Here is a 22,767-nt window from a genome sequence, read left to right as displayed (position 1 = left end):
GTTGCAGTAGAAATAACTTTACACCAAAGAACTGTAGCCAGTTACAATGTTGTAACTTTTGAATTCTTGAGTAACGTTTTTAAAACAATGAGTAACACTGCTGCATTATGAAGATTTATGAAGAGTAACTGTCAGAAACATCTAATAATTATTATTCATTATTAGTTTAGACCAGCTACCTTACATGATTTTATATGTTACTTATTACACGTTTATGACATTGGTGTAAAGTAAAAGAGTAGTTAACTTCCAGAACAATGTAGAGATAACCCCATTGTCATCCAACATGTTCGTCGTAAAAGAAATTGTGTTTTTTGAGGAAAACGTATAGTGGACTTCAGTGGTGCCCACAAGTTGGAATGTCCTAAATGCAGTTACAGTGCAACTTCAAAGGGCTCTAAATGACCCCAGCCGAGGAATAAGGGTCTTATCTAACATAACGATTGGTAATTTTCTAAAAACAAACAAAAAAAATATATAATAAACGTATATACTTTATAACTTCAAATGCTCGCCTTGGCTCTGCGATTCGCATGTGTACTCTCCTCTGAGTTTAAAATAATCCTACAGTGCTGCAGAAGAACCGACGAGTGTTATAAACAGTTTGATTGACAGGCAGTCTGACCAATCATAAAGCCAAAACTTCATTTTTGTCCGACAAACAAATCAGACGTATATTAACGTTGGTGGACTTGAACTTAAAAAATGTTGTGTATTTATGTCTTTCCGTGGTTGAAACAAATTACCTTCTGATGTTCATTCATGTTTATTCCATCCTATAACTAGTAATAAGGAAAAGATGATTGTTTTACGTGCCGCTTATAATGTCATGACACATTGAAGAGCTACAAAATAGTATTTGTTGTTTCTTTAAAAATTACAAAATTTGAAAGATGAGACTTTGTTTCATACTTAAAAGTAACCTGCTCTGGCTTGTCTGTTGGCACATTGTCGATTTACTCTTTGCACTGCAATGTATTTTTCACTGCGTGAGAACATGATGTATGGTGTAGAGCGCCATGGCTTGTCGGACATAGCAACAGTAACAAACTACAGAATGAACTAAAAACATAGCAACAGAATAAACTAAAAATCAAACTTGTGAAGCAAGTATTGTCATAAAATCAGACTTAATTTAGGTATTATTTATTTCTTAATTCCTACAAATGTATTAAATTTGTGTTACGTCATGTATTTGATTGGGCAAATATGTGTAGAGCTTTAAGTTTCTCATATTTCTCTCTTTTCCCTCAAGGACAACTACACCTTCGCCCAGCCTGGGATCCAGAGGAAAGTGAAGGCACTAGAGGAGCTGGTCAGTCGGATTGATGGTGCGTACCCTTGGTGAAGCACACCCTACTTAACTCCATTTTCTCCTTTTTTCTGCCTGTGCTCTCTCTCTCTCTCTTTATATCTCTCTGTCTCTGACTAACCTATACCCCCAGCCCCCTTCAGCTGCAGTGTCAGCCCCAATCAGTGCACCAGTGCTTTGGCCTTTAGTGGAGAGCGCTCGCTGCTCTGGCCAGGAAAGCAAAAGGCACTGGAGCATAAGCCTCTCTCATTACTTTCTATTAGGTGGCTGTAATCAGAATTCAATGCCCATTTCTCGGAGACAGGAAGCCCTCTCCTCTCCTCCCGCACGAGGCCTCTATCTCCTCAGCCTGCATTAGACCCAATGATTGCTTTAATTTCTGAGAGAAAGACTGCAGTCAGAGCATATTGTTGATGTTTTTACCCCACTCACTTTGTGTCTATGTGGCAAATAGAGAGAGACTGTGTGTTTCATTCTCATCAGTTTTTTACGCTATATATAGAGCTGCTTGTTCTTTCCTCCACTTTCGTTTTGATTGCCTGCTCGATTCTATACTTTTGTTCCAGCAGAAGCTTTTCTGTCTCTTCCAGTTTGATTATTCAGTTATTTACGAGACATGTCAGAGAGAAATAGGGTTGAGAAGTAGCTGATCACAACATAATTTTTGCTTTTCCACTAAAGAAATTCCACCTTTTTCTAAGCACAAAGACAACCTTTAGGCTGATGTACTTTACCCACATCTGTCGCCACTAAAAAACAAGGTGTACCACCCTGAAACCTGCTAAAACTAGATGTTCCTCTAGTTTGCATCAGTCTAGCGGTTTTGAATTGGGTAATTTGATGTATTTCACAGAGACAAGCACATTAACATTGCTTTAATGAGCCTGGAGAGTGAGCAATATCAGATGAAGTCTTTGTACTCAGGCTTGTTCTTGAGTAACCTTCACATTGTCAGGCTCCAGAGCTTTTCGCCTGTCACGTTTATTGTGTTTAGCCACTCTTGATTACAGATAATGTCTTCTATTAGACATTCAAATGGGGTTTGGAAGTGCTTTGCAAAGAAACCAATGAAAGGGAACAATTGATATTTGAGATTCATGCATACGACGCTTGCCTTTATTCTTTTTTTATTCTTCAATAGTTTTCAGCTAAAAAATAACTTATGCTTAGTAATTATGAAGGATACAGTTAGTGATCCTGGATCCTGGAGCTGGATATGTGTGTACTCTAACTGTTTCTTGCTAGGGTAGTTACTGTTTTAATGTTATTGTTGGAGCCATCATTTAGTGCATATTCTCCAGCTATATAATATTACACCATTTGGTTTCTCACCAAAATCAAATTATATAAACAATGTGTCATTTTACATTATGCACTCAGAATTATGAATGTTATTACTGTGGTTTCACAGTTTCCAAATGACCTGTCCTAACTACGTTAAAACAAACCAGTTAGTTGTTTTATTGTTTGGTCACATGATTATCAGTCAAGAATAAGAAAGTGTGCACCCATTTTATGACCTGTTCACAAATGTTTTGATTGTAAGTACTGTCACACTGTGTCCTAACCAGATGCGATAAGCAATTTGACAAATAATTTGACTAGGCATGTCTGTCCTATACAATCTTTGTCATAAAATCCACTTATTTGTTTACACCAGTAAATTTACAGTTTGAACGTTCTTGTTTCCTTTAAAAGTCATAATGAAAGCAACAACGGCTAATTTACCTCAGATCTTGAAAATTATTTAAAGTCACATACAATTATCAACAAAGTCAAATGAACCCTTTTCAATATTATGCAAAACACACCTGTTGCTCATCATGTATCACTGCCATGGATGGTTGGGACAAAAACTCCCAATTAAGCACCAGGTTAGGACATCCATGAGACACGTAGTGGTTGATCCTGATCTGGCTTTGTTTTAAAGGGATAGTTCACCCAAAAAATAGAAATTCTGTCTTTAAGAACTCACTCTAATGACGTTCCAAACCCGTAAGACATTTGTTCATCTCCGGAGCACAAATTAAGATGTTTTTAATGAAATCAAATAGCTTTTTGACCCTACATAGACAGCAACACAACTACCACGTTCAAGGCCTAGAAAGTTTAGTAAGGTCAGTCTTTGACATGTCGGTCTGCGCCATGGTTAATAAAGTAATTGTTTTTGTTTTCTTTGGACACTAAACATATTTTTGTAGCTTCATAAAATAACAGTTGTACCATTGATGTCACATGGACTATTTTAAAGGTGTCATCGGATGCCCATTTTCCAGAAGTTAATATGGTTCTTTAGGGACTTACTGAGAAGTCTATATCATACTTTGGTTAAAAATCCTCAGTGGTAGTGTACCTGATTCTTACGTTGTCAGAATCAGCCTTTTTTCAGAGCGAACCGTTTTGTTGCTTTTGCTTTTAAATGCTAATGAGCTGTGTTCACCCCACCCCTCTCTGTCGTGGGGTGACTAGCCGTTCTGTTTACTTTAGCCATGTTTCGCAGCAAAACTTGCTAACTAGCACGTTATTAAGAATGGCTCTTATACTCACTGGGACTGTTTTCAGCTTAGTCAGGGCAGGTCGAAGGTAAGACGGCCGTGTCAATCAACTATCGTGGGATGCTGAGAATGGCTAGATTTGAAAAAGGGGATATTACTTCTAAAGATTAAAAAAAAACCACTAGGTGGATTTTTCATTGTAGGGTGGTTGTGTACACACACTGCCAACACATGTTCAAACAACATGTAAAACTGAGTTTTGTATCCAATGACTTCTTTAACAATATCCTTACTACCTTCCTGGGCCTTGAACAGGGTTGTTGCGTTACTGTCTGTGCAGGGTCAGAAATCTATCGGATTTCATCAAAAATATCTTAATGTGTGTTCCGAAGATGAACGTAAGTCGTTTGGAAAGACATGAGGGTGAGTAAGTAATGACAGAATTTTCAATTTTGGGTGAACTGTCTGTTTTAACTACCATCTTTGGTGGAACAAAAATAAATAACATAACTGGTAGCAATGTCTAAAATGCAAGTTACTCAGTATAGATTTTTTGTTTATTGAACTGTTGGATAAAAGCAATATCATTTTTCCAACCACGCTCTCAGCACTCATATGATTTTGGTTAAATAATTGTCACATTTTGTTTCTTGCCCGAACAGCTGCTCAAACAGAAATGAGCTTCTTGCAAGTGAAGTTTAGATGCCAAACACCTCCTTCACATTTCCCATTACTCCTTCATTTTAGTTAATCTACTCTGATCAAACCTAATTTGATCGAGTCAATTGGGTGGGGATTTCTTGTCCACATCAGATAATCACTTCTCTTGATTTAGTCCTATGGGTCAGTGTGCTGTGTTCACAGCATAAATCATTTGGTTCGACTTGGTAGGACAAGACGCAAATAGCAATAGTATGTTTTAATACTTGCCACCTGGGCCAACAGGGACAACATGCCAAGAAAACAGGGTCACAACAGAAAAGCTATTGGATTCCAAAGGTGAAAAAAAGTGAAAGTTATACTGTTCTTACAAAACGCAACAAGGCCTTACAATTTCAGTTGGAAGTTAATGCAGCAAGGTCAAAGTGCGCATATTCTTGCATCTTTAATGTATGACAGCTCTCTTCCCAGCCTTTATCTTGTCCTCTGAGCAGCCCTCACTCTGTTTGGGTTGCACTTTCCATATATAAAAGATGTGCCAGAGAGGGAGAGTGTAATTGCTGGTCGCCAGAGAGCTGGGTTTCTGCCATGCTCATCTTCATCAGGCTGCCTGGATTACTGTCGCATTATTTCCAAATTTCCCCCTTGTAAGGACGGCACATGTCGACCTTAATCAGGCTGCTCTTAGATCTGGCACTGTCGTGGTGTTTTACATCATATTCTCTCCTGTAATAAAGTTGGGGATGTAAATCAATCAGGCGAACCCTTTTTGCACTCTTTTCTTCGCCGGCACGCTGAGGCACGTAGCATGCTTGGTCACTCTCCTGTCCCGAACAGAGGTTACGAAACCTCTTCCAGCACTAATGAGGCTGGGGGTTTAGAACATGCGGCTGCTGGGAAGGTCTGAGCCCAGACCTGCGGTGTAGCGATCAGGGTGCGTGGCGCCGCAGACGCTTGACGCTCCGACACCTTTGTTCACGGGACGTGTTCGTTCTGCCTCTGTAGCCATATGGCTCCTCTCAGTCAGGGTACAGCTAGGGCATGTTTGTCAGGGCCCACAGCGGCCCACCGACATGACAGGCATTCCCTGCTGGAAGCTGCCCCCGAACATCAACGAGAAAGGCCGAAGGTCGTCTGACCTCGCAGCTGTGAGCTGTCCGTCCCATCTCGCTTACATCGCCACAGTGTGCTCATGCACACCCAGATGTTCGGATACAGATGCACTGCTCAGGTGCTGAGGTCAGGCTTACACAACACCTGCTTTTTTATGGAAGCGGCGCCTTTGAGAGCCACTGGCGGGAATAACGCTAGCAATGAATGCACAGAGGAAAAGAGAATTGCATCAGATACCTGTTTGGAGTTTGGAAACGCATCAAAAAGTCATTTGGCTCTTTTAGAGAAAATGTGGTCAAAGTGGCTTACCTAGTGGCTATGAAAGTGACTGTTTAAATTATCTTTGAGTTGCTTGATTTGTAAGTTTTGTTTGCGATTTTTCACTTCGCACTCATTTTTTCCCCCAATCCCCTTACTTGATTGATGATGCGGCTGCGAAGTTAAAGAGTTTTTTTTCCCTGTTTTAATAGACGTAGCACCCTTACCTTTGAAGTATTATTTGCCTTTAAGATAGTAATATGTACCATTTAAATAAGGTGCTCCAGTGATAGATTTGTACCTTTTTTCTGACAGTGCAGTCTTTTCTGGAAAATTACGATTTTGTTCACAATCTAGTGTATTCTTCAGGTAAATTACATTTGCAGCAACACACACTCACACACAGCTTGCTTTAAATTTGTTCAGCTTGTTTGTACATTCTGTTTGGTGATATGTGCTTTGTTAATTAGGACTGAAACTAATTATTTTTTGGTTAATGAGCATTCTGACATTGTAATCAATTGAATCACAGACTCAAATTTTAAAAAATAGCTAATTAAAATGTTTGTTAAATATTTATTTAAAAAAATAATATATTTCTGTCTTCGAAAATTTGAAGAAAAACCCTGCAAAGCTGGGCTGTAAAATAAAAGCACACTTTCTTTTTTCCTTCTGTGAATGAAGTTAGGGCCAGCAGTAAGTTTCTATGAGTGGTGATTGTTTATGTAAACCCAAAGCCACAGTGGCAGCTTGTTTGTGGGTGGATGCCAGGGCATTTCTAGGTTGTTACTTACTGACCCAAGGCAAAAGTGCCCACCTATAGCTGCTTTTCCACCGAAAATATCCCAGTAACTTCTTTTCCCCCAGAGCTGTTGTTGTCTGCGTTTCCATCGCGGTCTAAAGTATCGAGAAGATTAGGCAAATAGTCTGGTGACGTGGGTCCGGTCACGCGTTTCTTAGTACCAAGTAGGCTACGCAAATTTCAGACTTGCGTCCTTGGTTCTTCAGACTTTGCAAGTTCGACTCAGGAGTGTAAACTTCCACGGACAAGACACAAGTCTGGTAATTCTGCAAGCAGCAGCGTACTTGATAACAGCCATCAGCTCGTCTTGGCTACTGCAATTTTCCTCACTGTATTTACAATAAGACTAAATATGATATCAAACACCACTGCTGTTTTTCGTTTTTATTTAAAGGAGAAGTCCTCTTCCAAAACAAAGATTCACTTATAATGTACTCACCCTCACTTGTCATGCAAGATGTTCATGTCTATCTTTCTTCAGTCTTTAAGTAGTTGTTTTTTTTTTTTTTTTGAGGAAGATATTTCAGCATTTTTCTCCATATAATTGACTGCTATGGTTCCCCGATTTTGAACTTCCGAAATGCAGTTTAAATGCGTCTTCAAACAATCCCAAATGCGGTTGTAAACGATCCCAGCTGAGAAAGAAGGGTCTTATCTAGCGTAAAGTTTGTTTTTTTTTATAAAAAAATAATACAATTTATATACTTTTCAATGTCAAACGCTCGTCTTGTCTTACTCTGCCTGAACTGTTTTTTCCGGTTCATGACAGTTAGGGTATGTAAAAAAAAAACTCCCATCTCATGTTCTCCCTCAACTTCAAAATCGTTCTATATCGCTGTTTTACATTTAAGGGTTAAGAGTGTTTGATCTTCTTTGTATGATTGAAAATCAGGGCACCATAGCAGTCCATTATATGGAGAGAAATGCTGGAATGTTTTCCTCAAAAAACAATTTCTTTACGACTGAAGAAAGAAAGACGTTAACATCTTGGATGACAAGGGGGTGAGTACTTTATATGTGAATCTTTGTTTTGGAAGTGGACTTGTCCTTTTAACGAATGAATAGCCACAGAAATGTAGTTCAGTGAACGTACATACATTGCAATGAAACAAATATTGTGTCAACCAGTATTGCCTCTTTTCATTTTCGTTTTAACATATTAATAGATTAATACAATAAAGACCAAAGATTACCTGTTAGATTTACCCAAAATGAATTACATCTTATGTTTAACCACTACAGATACATCAGAGCCAGCAGCAAATGTCAGAAGGACTAGCTGAGTTGATGCTGCTCTCGTCAGGATACATGAACACTGAGTGCCCACTGATCGTGTGGAGCTCACGTGTCCAAAATCGGCTAAGCACATTTTCAAATAGGCGCTTAATAAATAAACCACAGATTTGTGTTTTAAACTACATTCTTACCTAAAATACTTTTATAACTACATTTCATGACGCAATAACGGTGAAAATGTAAAAAAATTATGCAAATATATGGTGATTGAAATACAATGCTGCGTGAACAACCAATCAGCATATTCAGCGCCCAAGTCCCACCCCCAGTCTATGCACAAGAAAACTTGTGCATAGACTGATATTTTTTTGATGTTTAGACTATCAACAAGGGTTTATTAAAATATAAACAGATGGTTCAGTATATTGGTAACACATAAATTATTTAAGCATTTATATGTCACATCCATAACCCAAAATGTCACATCCATAATGCTGGATTTGCCCTACTACCTCACAGGCAGGGACTTTCTGAGGGGCAAATTGTTACCCGAAACTTTATTTAGATCCTGGTTCCTGCGGTGGAAACGCACAGAGTACCGGGCCAAAGTCTTTAGTTCCTGGGTAAAGTTCCTGTGATGGAAACTGGGCTTATGATATTCTTAAAATGGATCTGGATCTTGTATGGGTCCGGGCCTTAAAACACACATGCAGTGGAAACCGTATTGCTCAGCTAAGCAAAACATCACTAAGTCACATCTGGATGACTTTCCAGCATTGTTTATGAATAAACTTTTAATGAACTAGCATTATGTATGGAGTAGGGCTTGAGAAAATTGCTTTGCTCACAGCCTACACAGCTTATGAAAAGTGAAAGTGACTTTTCGTGAAAGTGCAGTAGAGTTTGACTGAAATAGCACGTAATGGCTAACGATACTGGTATGTGCACATATATAATTTTAAATGTCAGCGCTATAGATGGACCTTCGGTTTTATTGTCATGGAAACTTCACTCGTGGACTTCACACTGGGCCTTGCTGTCAGGTAATCTAAAGAGCAAGGAACCATTTCCTTCCACTGAGAACAACACCACAGACTAAAAACCTGACATTATAACACCGGTATGCCTGATGTGAGTCTGTGAGGTCTTTTTATGTCCTTTGGCTGCATGACGCGTATGCAGATGTACTTTCATGCATAACCCCGTGCATTTTGTCATGGTTCATTTTTGTCAAGCCTTTGCCTGTAGTGCAATGTTGAATTTTACAATGAAGACCTCTTTATGTCTCGCTGTATTTCGCACTCGGTTCACTGTCTCTTGCTCTCAGTCAAAAAATAAAATCGCTGGTTCTCTGAAGTCATTGTGAGAGATCAGGCTTTCAAACGGCTACATTGATTTCTTTTACATTTCCGTCACCACCAGGCCCTAAGCGGCCTGCCAATTTCCTCACCGTAGAGTGATCCTAGGCTTTAATTATCAGGCTGCTTTTCAAAAGAGCCGCAAGCGCTTTTTATAGGATTTTCATACCATAACCACCTTCAAGATATCGCCATTTCCACTTCCTGTTCCCATAATTATATGCTGTGGTGAAACACCTCAGCCCTTTTCTTTAACCCGCAGTTCTTGCCTTAATGATTACCATGAAATGCTACATGCAATTGATTGAGGTATTAAAATTATATGCTTTGGTGAAACACTGCAGCACTTTTTTTTAAACCCACATTTCTTGCCTCAATGATTGCCATGAAATGCTGCATGCAATTGATTGAGGTATTAATTGTTATATTTACACTTCTTAGAAGTCATAATATGAATTGTTAAAGATTAATTAAATTCCAAATTAAGGTTAAAGTATGCATGTATTTAACTATCCATTCTATTATATAGTTAGGACAGATAGCTATCTACTGACAACCAACTGTAACATCTACCACAAATTTATTGCATATTACCTGCATATTACCTATTGTTTATCACAAATGTACACTTGAACGAAGTATAATTTTTTAACTTCTTGTTTCAGATTTGCGTGTCCTTAAGGTGAAGTCCACTTCCAAAACAAAGTTTCACATATAATGTACTCACCCCCTTGTCATACAAGATGTTCATGTCTTTCTTTCATCAGTTGTAAAGATTCTGTTTTTTGAGGAAAACATTTCAGCATTTTTTCTCCATATAATGGACTGCTATGGTGCCCCGATGTTGAACTTTCAAAATGCAGTTTAAATGTGGCTTCAAACGATCCCAAATGCAGTTGTAAACAAGTCCATCTGAGGAACAAGGGTCTTATCTAGTGAAAGATCGGTTATGTTTTTTCTATATAAAAAAAAAAAAAAAAATAAATAAATACTTTTTAATCTCCAATGCTCATCTTGTCTCGCTTTCCATGAGCTCTGTGTATTCTGGCTCAAGACAGTTTAAACTTTTTTGTACTTTCGTACTTTCTCTTCGTACTCTTCTCTAAAATCGTACTTTCTCCCTCAACTTGAACTTTGAAAATCATTTCAAAATCATCCTACATCGCTGCAGAAGTACCACCACAGTCTTTGCAAAGTGAACATGCCAAGAAGATCAAACATCCTTAACAAAAAAGGTAAAACAGCGATATAGGACGATTTTGAAGGGAGAACATGAGATAGGAGTTTTTCGACATACCCTATCTGTCATGAACCGGAAAAAAAGTCCAGGCAGAGTAAGACAAGACGAGCGTTTGACATTAAAAAGTATATAAATTGTATATAAAAATTTATGTTTATTAAAATAACCAATCGTTTCACTAGATAAGAATTGGCTGGGATCGTTTACAACCACATTTGGGATCGTATGAAGCCGCATTTAAACTGCATTTTGGAAGTTCAAAATCGGGGTACCATATCAGTCCATTTTATGGAGAAAAATGCAGAAAAGTTCCTCAAAAACATAATTTCTTTACGACTGAAGAAAGAAAGACAAATCTTGGATGACAAGGGGGTGAGTACATTACATGTGAATCTGAAAGTGGACTTCTCCTTTAAACTCCACATAACTTTTTACAGGACAGTCAGGTGGTATCTTGCCAGAATAAGTTTCATTGTGCACTTGATTCTGATGCACAAGAACGCTGATGTTACCCGTACATGAGTTCTATGATCAATGGCCATGCCCGACATCCCGATCTGCTGAAGTTTCATTGTTCTCAAGCAGCACCTTCATTTTTCAATGTCTTTAACCTGGCTTGGAAATAAGAGTGTGCTCACAACTGAAATTAATACACCGATCACGGCTAGATAAATGAGAATGGAGAATATAGGCATGAAGTTCTCTTATATGAAGAAGATAAATTGAATATATGGAAAGAGAAGGGCAAAGATATCTGTAAATCCATTATTCTTTGAGATCGACTTCGCTTATTATACGTCTTCCCCATATGTTATGCGAAGATCCCATTAGCAAAACATGCTGGCGGGGGGGGGGGGAAACCAGCAACTATTTAGAACTCCCAAGCACCTGGCTATACCCAAGCACACTACACATAATACATTATGCATGGAATAATTATACGCCACATGAAAAGTTTGGAGTTTCCTTTTTGTTTTTTTGTTTTTTTGTTTTTTTTGGAAAGAACAAAAAGAAAAGTGCTTACTTTGGTGCTTAAGAACCATTACTTATAATTATCAGTGTTGAAAACAGTGGGTAGGAAATGAAATGAAAAGAAAGGAAATTAATACCTTTGTTCAGCAAGGATGCATTACATTAATCAATAGTGACAATAAAGATTTAAAGTTTTCTATTTCAAATAAATATCACAGCTATTAAGCAGCCAAAACTTCTGTTCAACATTAACAATAATAAAAATTGAGCACCAAATTAGCATATCCCTGAATGATTTCTGAAAGATCATTTGACACTGAAGTAATGGAGTAATGGCTGCTGAAAATTCAATTTTGCTTCAAAAGAATCAATTATATTTAATAAATAAATTAAAACACAAAACAGTTTTAAATTGTAATGATATTTCACAATATCAATGTATTTTGATCAATTAAATGCAGCCTTGGTGAGCTGCAGTGAATCAATCAATCAATCAATCAAAATTATCTGAAATTTGAACTGCTAACTATTCCAAAATTTGAGATTGCTACCTTAGTGTGTAGTATAAAATGCATCATGTTTGGCCAGTGTAATATTATGCATAACTTAGATATGTGAATAAAATGGTTATTTTTTTTTTTATAAATGACTTTTCTATTTGTCTCTTTCGGTTGTTAAATATGTTAGAAATTTGTCTTTCTTTCTCTCTCTCTTGCTCGCTTCATGTCTCTTTAACGCTCACACTCCACTCTCATTAGGAAACCAAACACACTATTGTCACCGTACGCTTTCAGTTCGTTCGAGGGCTTGTAGTAATTAGCAGTCGTATTAGACGATAGCCCATAAGAGTTGTTTAACGCTAAAACAATTCTGTTCGTCAGAAGCGCCCCAGAACGTGAACACTGTTTCCTCTTATCTCGTCTGTTTTGTATGAATACATTGAGGTTCATCAGCATGCAAATTGCTCAAGGTGAATTTATTTATGTAAATGAGGACACAATGTGGGCTTTTTCACACAAATCATATAAGGTTAGAAAGCACACATTAACATTTCAGGTGAGGCAGTACAGAGGCTTCTTAGAAAATGAGGAAAAAATGCTGATAACCTTAATGACATCTGATGTCGCTTTTGTTTTGGGGGTGTTCTTTACAAACACTGTTTTGAACATCAAATTTGCTCTTCTGAGCCCAGCAGAAAGACCTCAACTTGTATAAAACAAAGCTGTTTGATTTATTTTTGTTGTTTCTTTTGGACATCTTAAAACAATAGTTTACCCAAAAATGAAAATTTGGTTTTTTACTCACCCCACGTTGTTGAGAACAATGTGACTTTCTTTTTACTTTGAAATAGAAAAGTAAATGTTTTGGTGACCATTGACTTCCATTATGTGGACCAAAACTTCTTAAAATATCTTCTATTATGTTCCACAGAAGAAAGTCATACAGATTTGCAATGACATGAGGGTGCAAAATTAATGACAGTTTTTTTTTTCATTTTCGTTAAACTATCCCTTTAATGCCTTTGGTTTCTCTTGGCTGCTTTTTGGTGCACAGTGTTTTTTCACTGTTGAACATGAAAGTATCTTGTGCTGGACTGTTAATCAAATCGTCCAATTCCGAATTTTAGCTGAAATAGTTCCTTTCGTTTGCTCACATTTACCATATTAGATACAACAGTGAACAGGCAGTACTTCAAAAATTGCCTACCCTGGCATGTCCATTAGAAAGAAAGAAAGAAAGAAAGGAAGAAAGGAAGAAAGAATGGAAGGAAGAAAAGAAAGAAGGATAGAAGGAAGAAAGGAAAGAAAGAATGGAAGGAAGGAAGGAAGGAAGGAAATAAAGAAGAAATCAAAGAAGGATGGAAGGAAGAAAGGAAATAAAGAAGAAAGGAAAGAAGGATGGAAGGAAGAAAGGAAATGAATAAAGGGAAGAAAGAATGGAAGGAAGAAAGAATGGAAGGAAGGAAGGAGGGAAGGAAATAAAGAAGAAAGGGAAGAAAGAATGGAAGGAAGGAAGGAAATACAGAAGAAAGGAAAGAAGGATGGAAGGAAACAAGGGAAGAAGGAAGGAACGAAGACAATGAAGAAAGAAAAGAAAGAAGGAAGGAATAAAGGAAAGAAGGAAATAAAGAAAAAAGAAAGAAGGAAGGAATGAGGGAAATAATGAAGGAAGGAAGGACAGAAATAAAGAAGAAAGGAAAGAAGAATGGAAGGAAAGAAGGGAAGAAGCAAGGAAAGAAAGAAATAAGGAAGGAAGGAAGAAACGAAGGAAAGGAAGAAAGAAGGAAATGAAGAAAGAAAAGAAAGAAGGAAATAACGAAGGAAAGAAGGAAATAAAGGAAAAAGAAAGAAGGAAGGAATGAGGGAAATAATGAAGGATGGACAGATGAAGAAAGGAAAGAAGGATGGAAGGAAACAAGGGAAGAAGTAAGTAAAGAAAGAAATAAGGAAGGAAGGAAATGAAAAAAGAAGGAAGGAATGAAGGAAAGGAAGAAAGAAGGAAATAAAGAAAAGAAAGAAAAAAGGAATAAAGGAGTGAAGAAAAGAAAGAAAGAAAGAAAGAAAGAAAGAAAGAAAGAAAGAAAGAAAGAAAGAAAGAAAAGGAAAGAAGGAAATAACGAAGGAAAGAAGGAAATATAGAAAAAAGAAAGAATGAATGAAGGAACGAAAGAAAGAAAGAAAGAAAGACAGAAAGAGAAAGGAAAAGAAAAGAAATCTAAATTCTGTGTCAATTAATTATGAAGGCGAGGAGTTGAAAAAGATGAAAATATATTATTTTTTTAAATAGCCATTTAAATTATTATTTTAATTAATACATTTTGCAAATGATTATGTTAATATTAAATGCAAGTATTGAATTTATATGATTATAAATTGCTACATGGTTAAATTATATCATTTATATTTAATAAATTAAATATTTATACAAGGTGATCCATATATTATTAAGGTCAAACATTTTTTCATTGTACTCTTCATGGCAAGTCAGAAGCGCAATTAAGGCAAATATTGAATTAGATTAAACTGCATGAATTCCAACAGCACTGTTAACTTTTAAGTCACGTCAAACACGTTTTAGGTCACAACTGAATTGAAAATGTCAGATACATTCTGAATTATGCTGAACACACTGCAATCTGAAAACATCTGGACCACAGTCAACTATGTGAAAGAAAAAAAAAGTAGTAGTGCCTTTGATAAATGTTTGCATTATTGTCTGTTTTCCATTTGCCTTGCATGAATCAACCCCTCGAATGAAGATGTAGATGTGAAATAATGTCAGATTAAAAGCAGTGCACATGCAACTCTAAACATTTATCCTATTGGACTTGGGGCATTTGACTTATGGCTTCTAAACAAGCACAGGAAGTAGTTTTCTGCCATGGTGATAAATGTCATCTCTACAATCTTGGGAGAGCGACAGCACAGTGACAGTGGCTGCTGTCAACTGTCACATTTCCAGATCTGTTCTTACATTCATTGTGCAGTCTCACTTTATTTTAGGTGATCTTCACTGCTATGTACTTACATTTACAGTAAATTAATCATTTGACACAATGCACTTATTGTGTACATATGTTTTTACATTTTAAAATTCCTGCAATTACATCTGTAATTAATTTCTGTAATTACATTTATAGTTACACTTTGACCCACCCTTAAACCTACCCACACCATCAAACATAAAATATATGTGTGTACTGTGGTTAATTATTATGTATATATAAATATACACAAATTTATGTATATTTTTAATAGAAATATGTTATTTAGGTACAAAATATTTTTGTTTATATATAATATAAATTACATAAAAATTCTAGTAAATATATATACTTGTAAATATTTCTTAAATATGTGTTTGTATGTGTTATGTATAAATAATAATTACACAGCACGCACACATATATTAGGCAAACTCAAACTTTTATTTTGTATGCCCCACAATAAATACATTATACTTATTTTTTGATGTAAGCACATAGTAGTTAAGGCCAACTATAAATAATCCACACACACACATACATATTCAAAAAATGTATCTATTAATGCATTAAAAAGTGGCCTGGTCCAAAGTTATAGGGAAAGTTGACTAAAAAATTACATAAAAGTAATAAAATGTGTTTTTGTTGGTTTAAGTTTTAATTGTAGTTACAGTTTTAGGTAACAATACCCTGGTTGTGTCTTAAGTCTAGGGCTGCAAATCGATTAGTCGTGATTAATCGATTCAGAATAAAAGTTTGTTTGCATACGATATGTGTGTATATATATGTGTGTGTATATATATATATATATATATATATACACACACACAGTACACACACATAGTATGTAAGCATAAACATATTTTGAATCGATTAAACGTGACTAATCGTTTTGCAGCCCTACTTAAGTCATATATAGATATGGCTTTTGTGATCTCACAGAAGGTGGGTGTTGTACACCCCCGCTCTCCCTCTAGATGTCTGAGCAGGTTTTGGCTGGAAATGCAGTGAGGGTGAGACAGAGGGTCAGTGCAGATGTAATTATGGGATGGATGGGTGGGGGCAGAAGTCGAGCAGAAGTCCATTGCTCAGCAGAATCGTGGCAAACAGCTCACTTGTCTTTCTGCGAACTCTGACCTCCGCCTGTTCCCCATCCCCCTCCAAACCTGCGTGTGTTTTGCTGCATCGAAGGTGGAAAAAGTATGCAAGCAAATGCGTTCTGTCTGCTGACTATCCATATTTTGCTAATAAAAGGGGCAAGGCTCATTCTAACATATTTTACATTTTTATTGTAGGATTTAGGCTGCCTGCAAATATATTTTTCGTCAAAGTTACACCTGCAAGTTTTTCAGGAGGTAGCGCATAGAGTGCTTTTGCTTGTGTGTGTGTTTATCTGCCGTTATGATGAAATGACCATGAAATCAATAAACAAAATTATCTACGAGCAATATCACATTCGTTGTCATTTAAAATCGTTCTATATCAGCATGGCTGTGATTCCAACTTGGAACATGATGTTAAACTAGAAGTTGATTTTATTTTGTTTTCTTCATCATGGCCATCCTTATCTGTCACCGACCCCTTAATTAGGTTAAAACGAGGGTGATTTAGATGTGCAGCGCTAATAAGCAAAATTGTTGTGTTTGTTTCGTCAGTCTGTCAGCTCCGTGTCTTGGCAGTGAGATGTATTCAGCGTTAATGAGGATAAGTTGTTTATTCAGGAAAGCTGGATGTGAGAATGACACTGTCAAGGCAAGTGTGAGGTTTGACAGGAGCTGATCTTCGACATGGCTGTGTGTGTGTGCATGCTTGCAGCTAGAGCTTGATATTTTTCTTTATTTTTCATATTTATTATGACATTTTTTAAAAACATCTCTATTTATGTATTTACTCTTACTTTAATATACAGACCATTCAAACATGTATACGTAAATAAATACAGTGCCTTGCGAAAGTATTCATACCCCTTCATTTGTTTTCACTTTTTGTTATGTTGCTGCCTTATGTTAAACTGCTTTAAATTACTTTTTCCACCTCAATCTATATTCCATACACCATAATGGCAAAGCAAACACAGAATTGTCACAACTTAGTAAATTTATAAAGCCCAGATTGGTGGAGTATTGCAGTGATGTTTGTCCTTCTGCAAGTTTCTCCTGTCTCCACATATGATCATGGAGCTCAACTAGAGTTACGATCAGCTTCTTGGTCATCAGTCTGACTATAGTCCTTCTCCATCAGTTGCGCAGTTTGGCCAGGAGGCCAGCTCTTGGAAGAGTCCTGATTGTTTCAAAATTCTTCCATTAAGGGTAACAGAGAGTACATGCTTCTGTGAACCTTCAATGCAGCAGATTTTTTTTTTTTTTTTTCAGAACTTTCCCGAGATGTGCTGCTTGATGCAGTCCTTTTTCTGAGCTCTGCAGGAAGTTTTTTGACCTAAGGGCTTGGTCTTTGCTGTGATATGCATTTTCATGTGTTCTTTTCCAAATCATACCCATTCAATTAAATTTGCCACAGGTTAACTCCACTCGAATTATAGTAGCATCTACAAGCAATATGAGTGCTTCTGAGCTAAATTTCAGCTCTCCCGGATAAGGGTATGAATACTTATGCAATGGAAGAATTGAAGTTTTTATTTTATTTTATATTTAATAATTTTGCATAGATGTTAAAAACCTGTTTTTTGCTTTGCCATTATGATGTATGGAGTGTAGACTATTGTGAAAAAAAGTAATTTAAAGCCGTTTAACATAAGGCAGCAACATAACAAAATGTGAAAAAAAAAAAAAAAAAAAAAAAAAAGGGGGGGTATGAATACTTTCGCAAGGCACTGTAAATAAATAAATATTAACTTTACATTCAAGAATCCTAAAAATATGTATTATAGTTTCCACAAAAATGTTAAGCAGTACAACTGTTAGCACACTGAAGACTGGAGTAATGCCTGCTGATTTTGTTTTACAATATTACTACATTATGCATACTGTGTTTTTGATCAGATAAATGCAGCCTTGATGAGAAGAGACTTTAAAAAAATATATATTGTATAATATAATTATATGAAATATTATGAACATTCAATATATCACCCACAACCCCCAACAAAAACGTGTCATGCATGTGACGGTCAAGGAATGCCATCTTTGTCAGGAGGTGAATGAAGATGCCTATATTTCTGCAGGGACACGCAGTCATGCATGTTACACACTTTACCCATCAGTAGCGTGTCCATGTTGATTAAAGAGACGCCCATAAATAAAGCTGCTGTTTCCTCTCAAACATAACACGCTCAGACGTTGGGATGACAGCTGAGTAATTACCTCATGGTTACATGACAGCATCAAGCACATGATGGCATGGACGGAGAAATTCTTTATGGCTTTATTAGGGTGTTATGTCTTACGCCCGGCAGGCTGTCATCTGTGAACCGTGTCTGCTGTCTGTGTGCGAGAAAGCGGCGAGGAGAAGAAGTGTTATTGTTGTGTTGTGTCCGTCGAGTGGCTGTCATTTATTGTTTGGTCCCAATTTTACGGAAGAGTATATAATGATGCTTTAATTGTTTGTGAGAGATGAATTGGGTGATTGACGTCAGGGTGGTGATTTGTTGTACTGTTTTTGTCTTTTAACAGAGACGGTACATCGCCACATGCAGCAGTATGAGGTGGAGTATTTGCAGTTCGCCTTTCGCTGGATGAACAACCTGCTTATGAGAGAACTTCCTCTACGCTGCACCATTCGCCTGTGGGACACTTATCAGGTAAAAGAGAACCTTAAAAGTCTCTGATGTGGTCAATTACCTAAATAGGATCTGCAGTTGTTTTTAAAAAATGAAACTGTCATTATTTACTCATCCTTTGCCACTGTTCACATTTAAAATAAAATAAAATAAAATCTCTCACAACTGTAATTTTCTCTTTAACTCTTTAGCATTTTTTACACATTTGGAAAGTTTATTTCTCATAATTAAAGCTTCAGTTCTTACAGTTTGGCTTTATTTCTAATTTTAAACAGCCTCACAATTTATTTAATTATTTTTTTTTTTTTATATTAGACAGAAACGGGGTTCAGTAGATGTTTGGCAGACTCACATGTAATTTATTTTTCTTTTGTGCGATATAAAAGGAGATGTTTACAAGATATTCAAAAACACTGCAATGTTTTTGAATATCTTTGAATATTGTGTTGGACAACGGAAGGCTTTTGAGTCTGAGAAAAACTGAGAATCACTGTTGTACACCGCTTTTATGATACTTTTGAAAGTTAGATCCTCATTTACTTCCATTATATTGAAAAGAGCAGTCAGAAGATCTTTATAAAAGAAGAAAAGAAAAGAAAAGTTACACTGAGAAAAGATAGTCATAAGGCTGGAACAATATCAGTTTGAGCTAATTACACAATAAATGAAAACAGAACTATGTACTTGGTCTTATATATATAACTCTTATATATATAACTCTTACAAGCTCTTATATAACACACCCACCAAGAAAAAAAATATCTGGTAATAATATTTCACTATTACAATGACAGCAACAATCCTAAGAATTAAGAGTAAGAATTAAAAATAATTTTCACCATAGTATATGCTTTCACTGAAGAACACAATGAAAATATACCAGCTTTTATATATAAGCTGACATCTCTGAACGCAGGTGCTTCACATTTAGGTTTTTCTAGGTGTAGATGGCTTGATTTTTAACACCAAGCCATGAAAAGACCCAGAGCATGAAAGAGGATGAATCTCGAGCACAGCCAGGAACCTCAGAGGTGTTACTGACATCCAGCCCAACACTTATGGAAGACTTCCAGGCTCTTCTTGATGCTGTGTTCGGTACAGCAGGCTGCCATTTCTGAGTGAATGCAACAGTCCTGACGTTTCCTTGCACACAGCTCAAAATTGTTTGAAAAGTATGCTTATTTCTGGAAGACTTTTGAATTTCTTTCATGCTAATTATAATATGCTTCTTGTCGACAACAGGCACCCACTGTGTTAAATGTCAGTTTGCTTCCATCTCTGCGGTACAACGAAAGTGCTTTCAACAGCTGACTGTCCCTTTATTCTTCTTGACTGATTTGGATTTTACACAGATTGTAACCTTAGCCAATAGACAGTTCACATGCTTTGTTTGCCTATTTGTTACTCACTGGGGACATGTCATTGGATTCTTTCCGACAACATCAGCCGCGTCATTGATGCGTGTTGATGTGTATGTTAGCTCGGAGGGCGCCACAAAAACACTCACTTGTTAGGCCAGTCACAAGTCAGTAAGACTAGGACATTGCTTAACATGCACTATTGATTGTTTCTTCCATTAAAGAGATGCTGGTAGGGCGCAAAGCAAATATGGTACATTAAAATGATTTTTTGTAAGTTCAACTACTTTTGATGGCTTACTCTCATTGGTGAAGGTTTCAGTTTTAGCCAGGTTATGATTGGAGGCACCCTGAGTTGCTTTCAGATATTGATTTTGCCAGCTGAGCAAACAGTGTAAGCAAGGGCAAGAGGAGATAACTGCGGCAGGATTTGCAGCAGCAGCCCATGATTTTTTTAGCGCTTTATTGATGCTTGAGGTAATTTTTACCTTTTTTTCCACCGGGTTTCCTCTGACTTGGGCCGAACTGTGATGTAACTGAGTTACCACATAACCTGCCTACAAATGAACATACCGCATTGTCCTTTTTTATGACTTCACATTTTGAGAATATAATTTGTCATCCAGAGCAGTAGACTTATAATTCACTTCCAGAACAAAAATTTACAGATAATGTGTTCACCCCGTTGTCATCCAAGATGTTCATGTCTTTCTTTCTTTGGTCGTAAAGAAATTGTTTTTTTGAGGAAAACGTTTCAGGAATTATCTGCATATAGTGGACTTCTACACTCTCAGAAAAAAGGTACCGTTCTGTCACTGGGGCAGTACCCTAAGGTACAAAAGTGAAAAGGTACATCTTTGTACCTTAGCTACCCCTAAATAGTACATATTTGTACCTTAAAGTTACATTTTAGTACTTTGAAAGTACATATCGGTACCTTAAAGGTACATATTAGTACTTTAATTAGGGATCGCCTCATGTGATTTCACACAACAGATCGTCATTTCAGTAGCTAATGTTTACATATGTTAGCTAGCGCTAGCAGATTTCTGCTCTTACCCGGTATGTACAAAACTGAGACAATTTCACCCCAGAGCTTCTCTTTCTCCTTAGGATTGTGGTAAGTTTTCGACACATTATACAGTGTTACTACAAAAAAATCGAGAAGCAGTTTTCTCCATCTCCACTATCCAATGGACCTGTGCAGCAGCTGTTTTGCAGTCACACATTGGCTGTTGTGAAAGTACTGATGTAATCATATAGGTGTCATCATCCCAATTTAAAATCCTAAATATCAAACATGTTTGAAAGTAATAAGGTGGCCCGATTTGTGTGCGAAAAGATCGGGAGGTGCAAGATTCGATCTGCGAACATCTCACATTACCAGATAATCAGCGCCGAACATCGGGACAGATCAAGGTGCTCAACAAGATTTTTGCTTCGTTTTTCGGGAGGGGAAAATCAGGGCAAAATCGGGCTAAAAATTATGTAGTGTGAGCCCAGCTTAACTGTATTGACCCAGATTACACAAAGTACACATGTGCATTGCAGAGCGTATATACGTTTTTTTTTTTTTTTTTTTTTAGAAAATGACCGACCGTTTCACTAGACCCTTCTTCCTCGACTGGGATCGTTTAGAGCCCGTTGAAACTGCATTTAAACTGCATTTTGGAAGTTCAAACTCACAGGCACCAAAGAAAGCCACTATATGGAGAATATCCTGAACTTTTTTCCTTGAAAAACATAATTTCTTTACGACTGAAGAAAGAAAGACATGAACATCTTGGATGAAAAGGGGGTGAGTACATTACCTGTAAATGTTTGCTCTGGAAGTAAACTACTCCTTTAACTGACAACATAACTACGACATTGCATGCTTGTAGTTTCATTTGCGCTTACAGTGCGTGCCATTGCATTTTCGCGTGCAACTGAAGACAGTATGGCTGACAGGACAAAATTCCTTTTTTACTGCAGTCCTTTTTTGATCGCAGTTCACTGTTGCAACAGTTCGTTGCGGTACCTTTTCCACGCTCGTTTGACAAGCGCCTGGCACTGAAATGAAGTTGGAGTGCGCGTCTGAAAGTCTCCCATTTGATGTGGTCGTAAAGATGTTCTGCGTCTAAACCCCCAGTTGGGGGTTCAGTGCCTTGCTCAAGGGTCTCACCTCAGTCATGGTACTGCAAGGTAAAAGAGAGCGCCGTATATTCACTTGCCCCACCTGCAATTCCTGCTGGTATTGAGACTTTGAACCCGCGACCTTTGGGTCGTGACCTCTGACTCTCTAAACATTAAGCCAGGACTGCCCTGGAAGAAATGGTTTTATTTGTTAAAAGCTTATTAAATTGATTAAAGGTGACTATATACATGTTACTGTCAAATTAAAAAATGAGACAAAAAATATTCTGTTGATTTTTTTTTTTTTCCCCACAAAGATGTTAAGCAGCAAAAAATAAAAAAATAAAAATAATAATAATAATAATAATAATAATTGAGAAAGGAAGATTAGAGCCCCAAGAGCCAAAGAAATTCATTTCACAGCAACAGTTAGTCTTTGTTTGTTTGTTTGTTTGTTTGTTTGTTTTTACTTTCTTTAACTACGTTTAAAAAATAAAATCTGAGACATTTAAACTGACCAATCAACAGATTACAGCTTATCACATTCATATTAAAGGTGTGACAATCAACACCTCTTTGCCTTTAGGAATTACAATTGGCTCTTTTGGTAATGAAGAGGGGGATTGGG

At 36.9% G+C, this 22,767-nt stretch overlaps 1 protein-coding gene across 2 annotated transcripts in view; it reads left to right on the top strand.

The window, feature by feature from the left end:
* tbc1d22a (TBC1 domain family, member 22a) overlaps positions 1-22,767 on the top strand; it is a 153,815-nt gene that overhangs the window by 91,387 nt on the left and 39,661 nt on the right. For both annotated transcript variants that reach the window (XM_051107327.1, XM_051107328.1), the window contains exons 10-11: positions 1,256-1,331; positions 18,560-18,687. In XM_051107327.1, the coding sequence (XP_050963284.1) occupies positions 1,256-1,331; positions 18,560-18,687 (204 nt within the window). The remainder of the gene's footprint in view (positions 1-1,255; positions 1,332-18,559; positions 18,688-22,767) is intronic.

Source organism: Labeo rohita, chromosome 4, assembly GCF_022985175.1.
Source record: "Labeo rohita strain BAU-BD-2019 chromosome 4, IGBB_LRoh.1.0, whole genome shotgun sequence".
Taxonomy (NCBI): Eukaryota; Metazoa; Chordata; class Actinopteri; order Cypriniformes; family Cyprinidae; genus Labeo; species Labeo rohita.
Note: the sequence above shows the minus strand (reverse complement) of the source record. Positions and strands in the feature narration are given on the sequence as shown.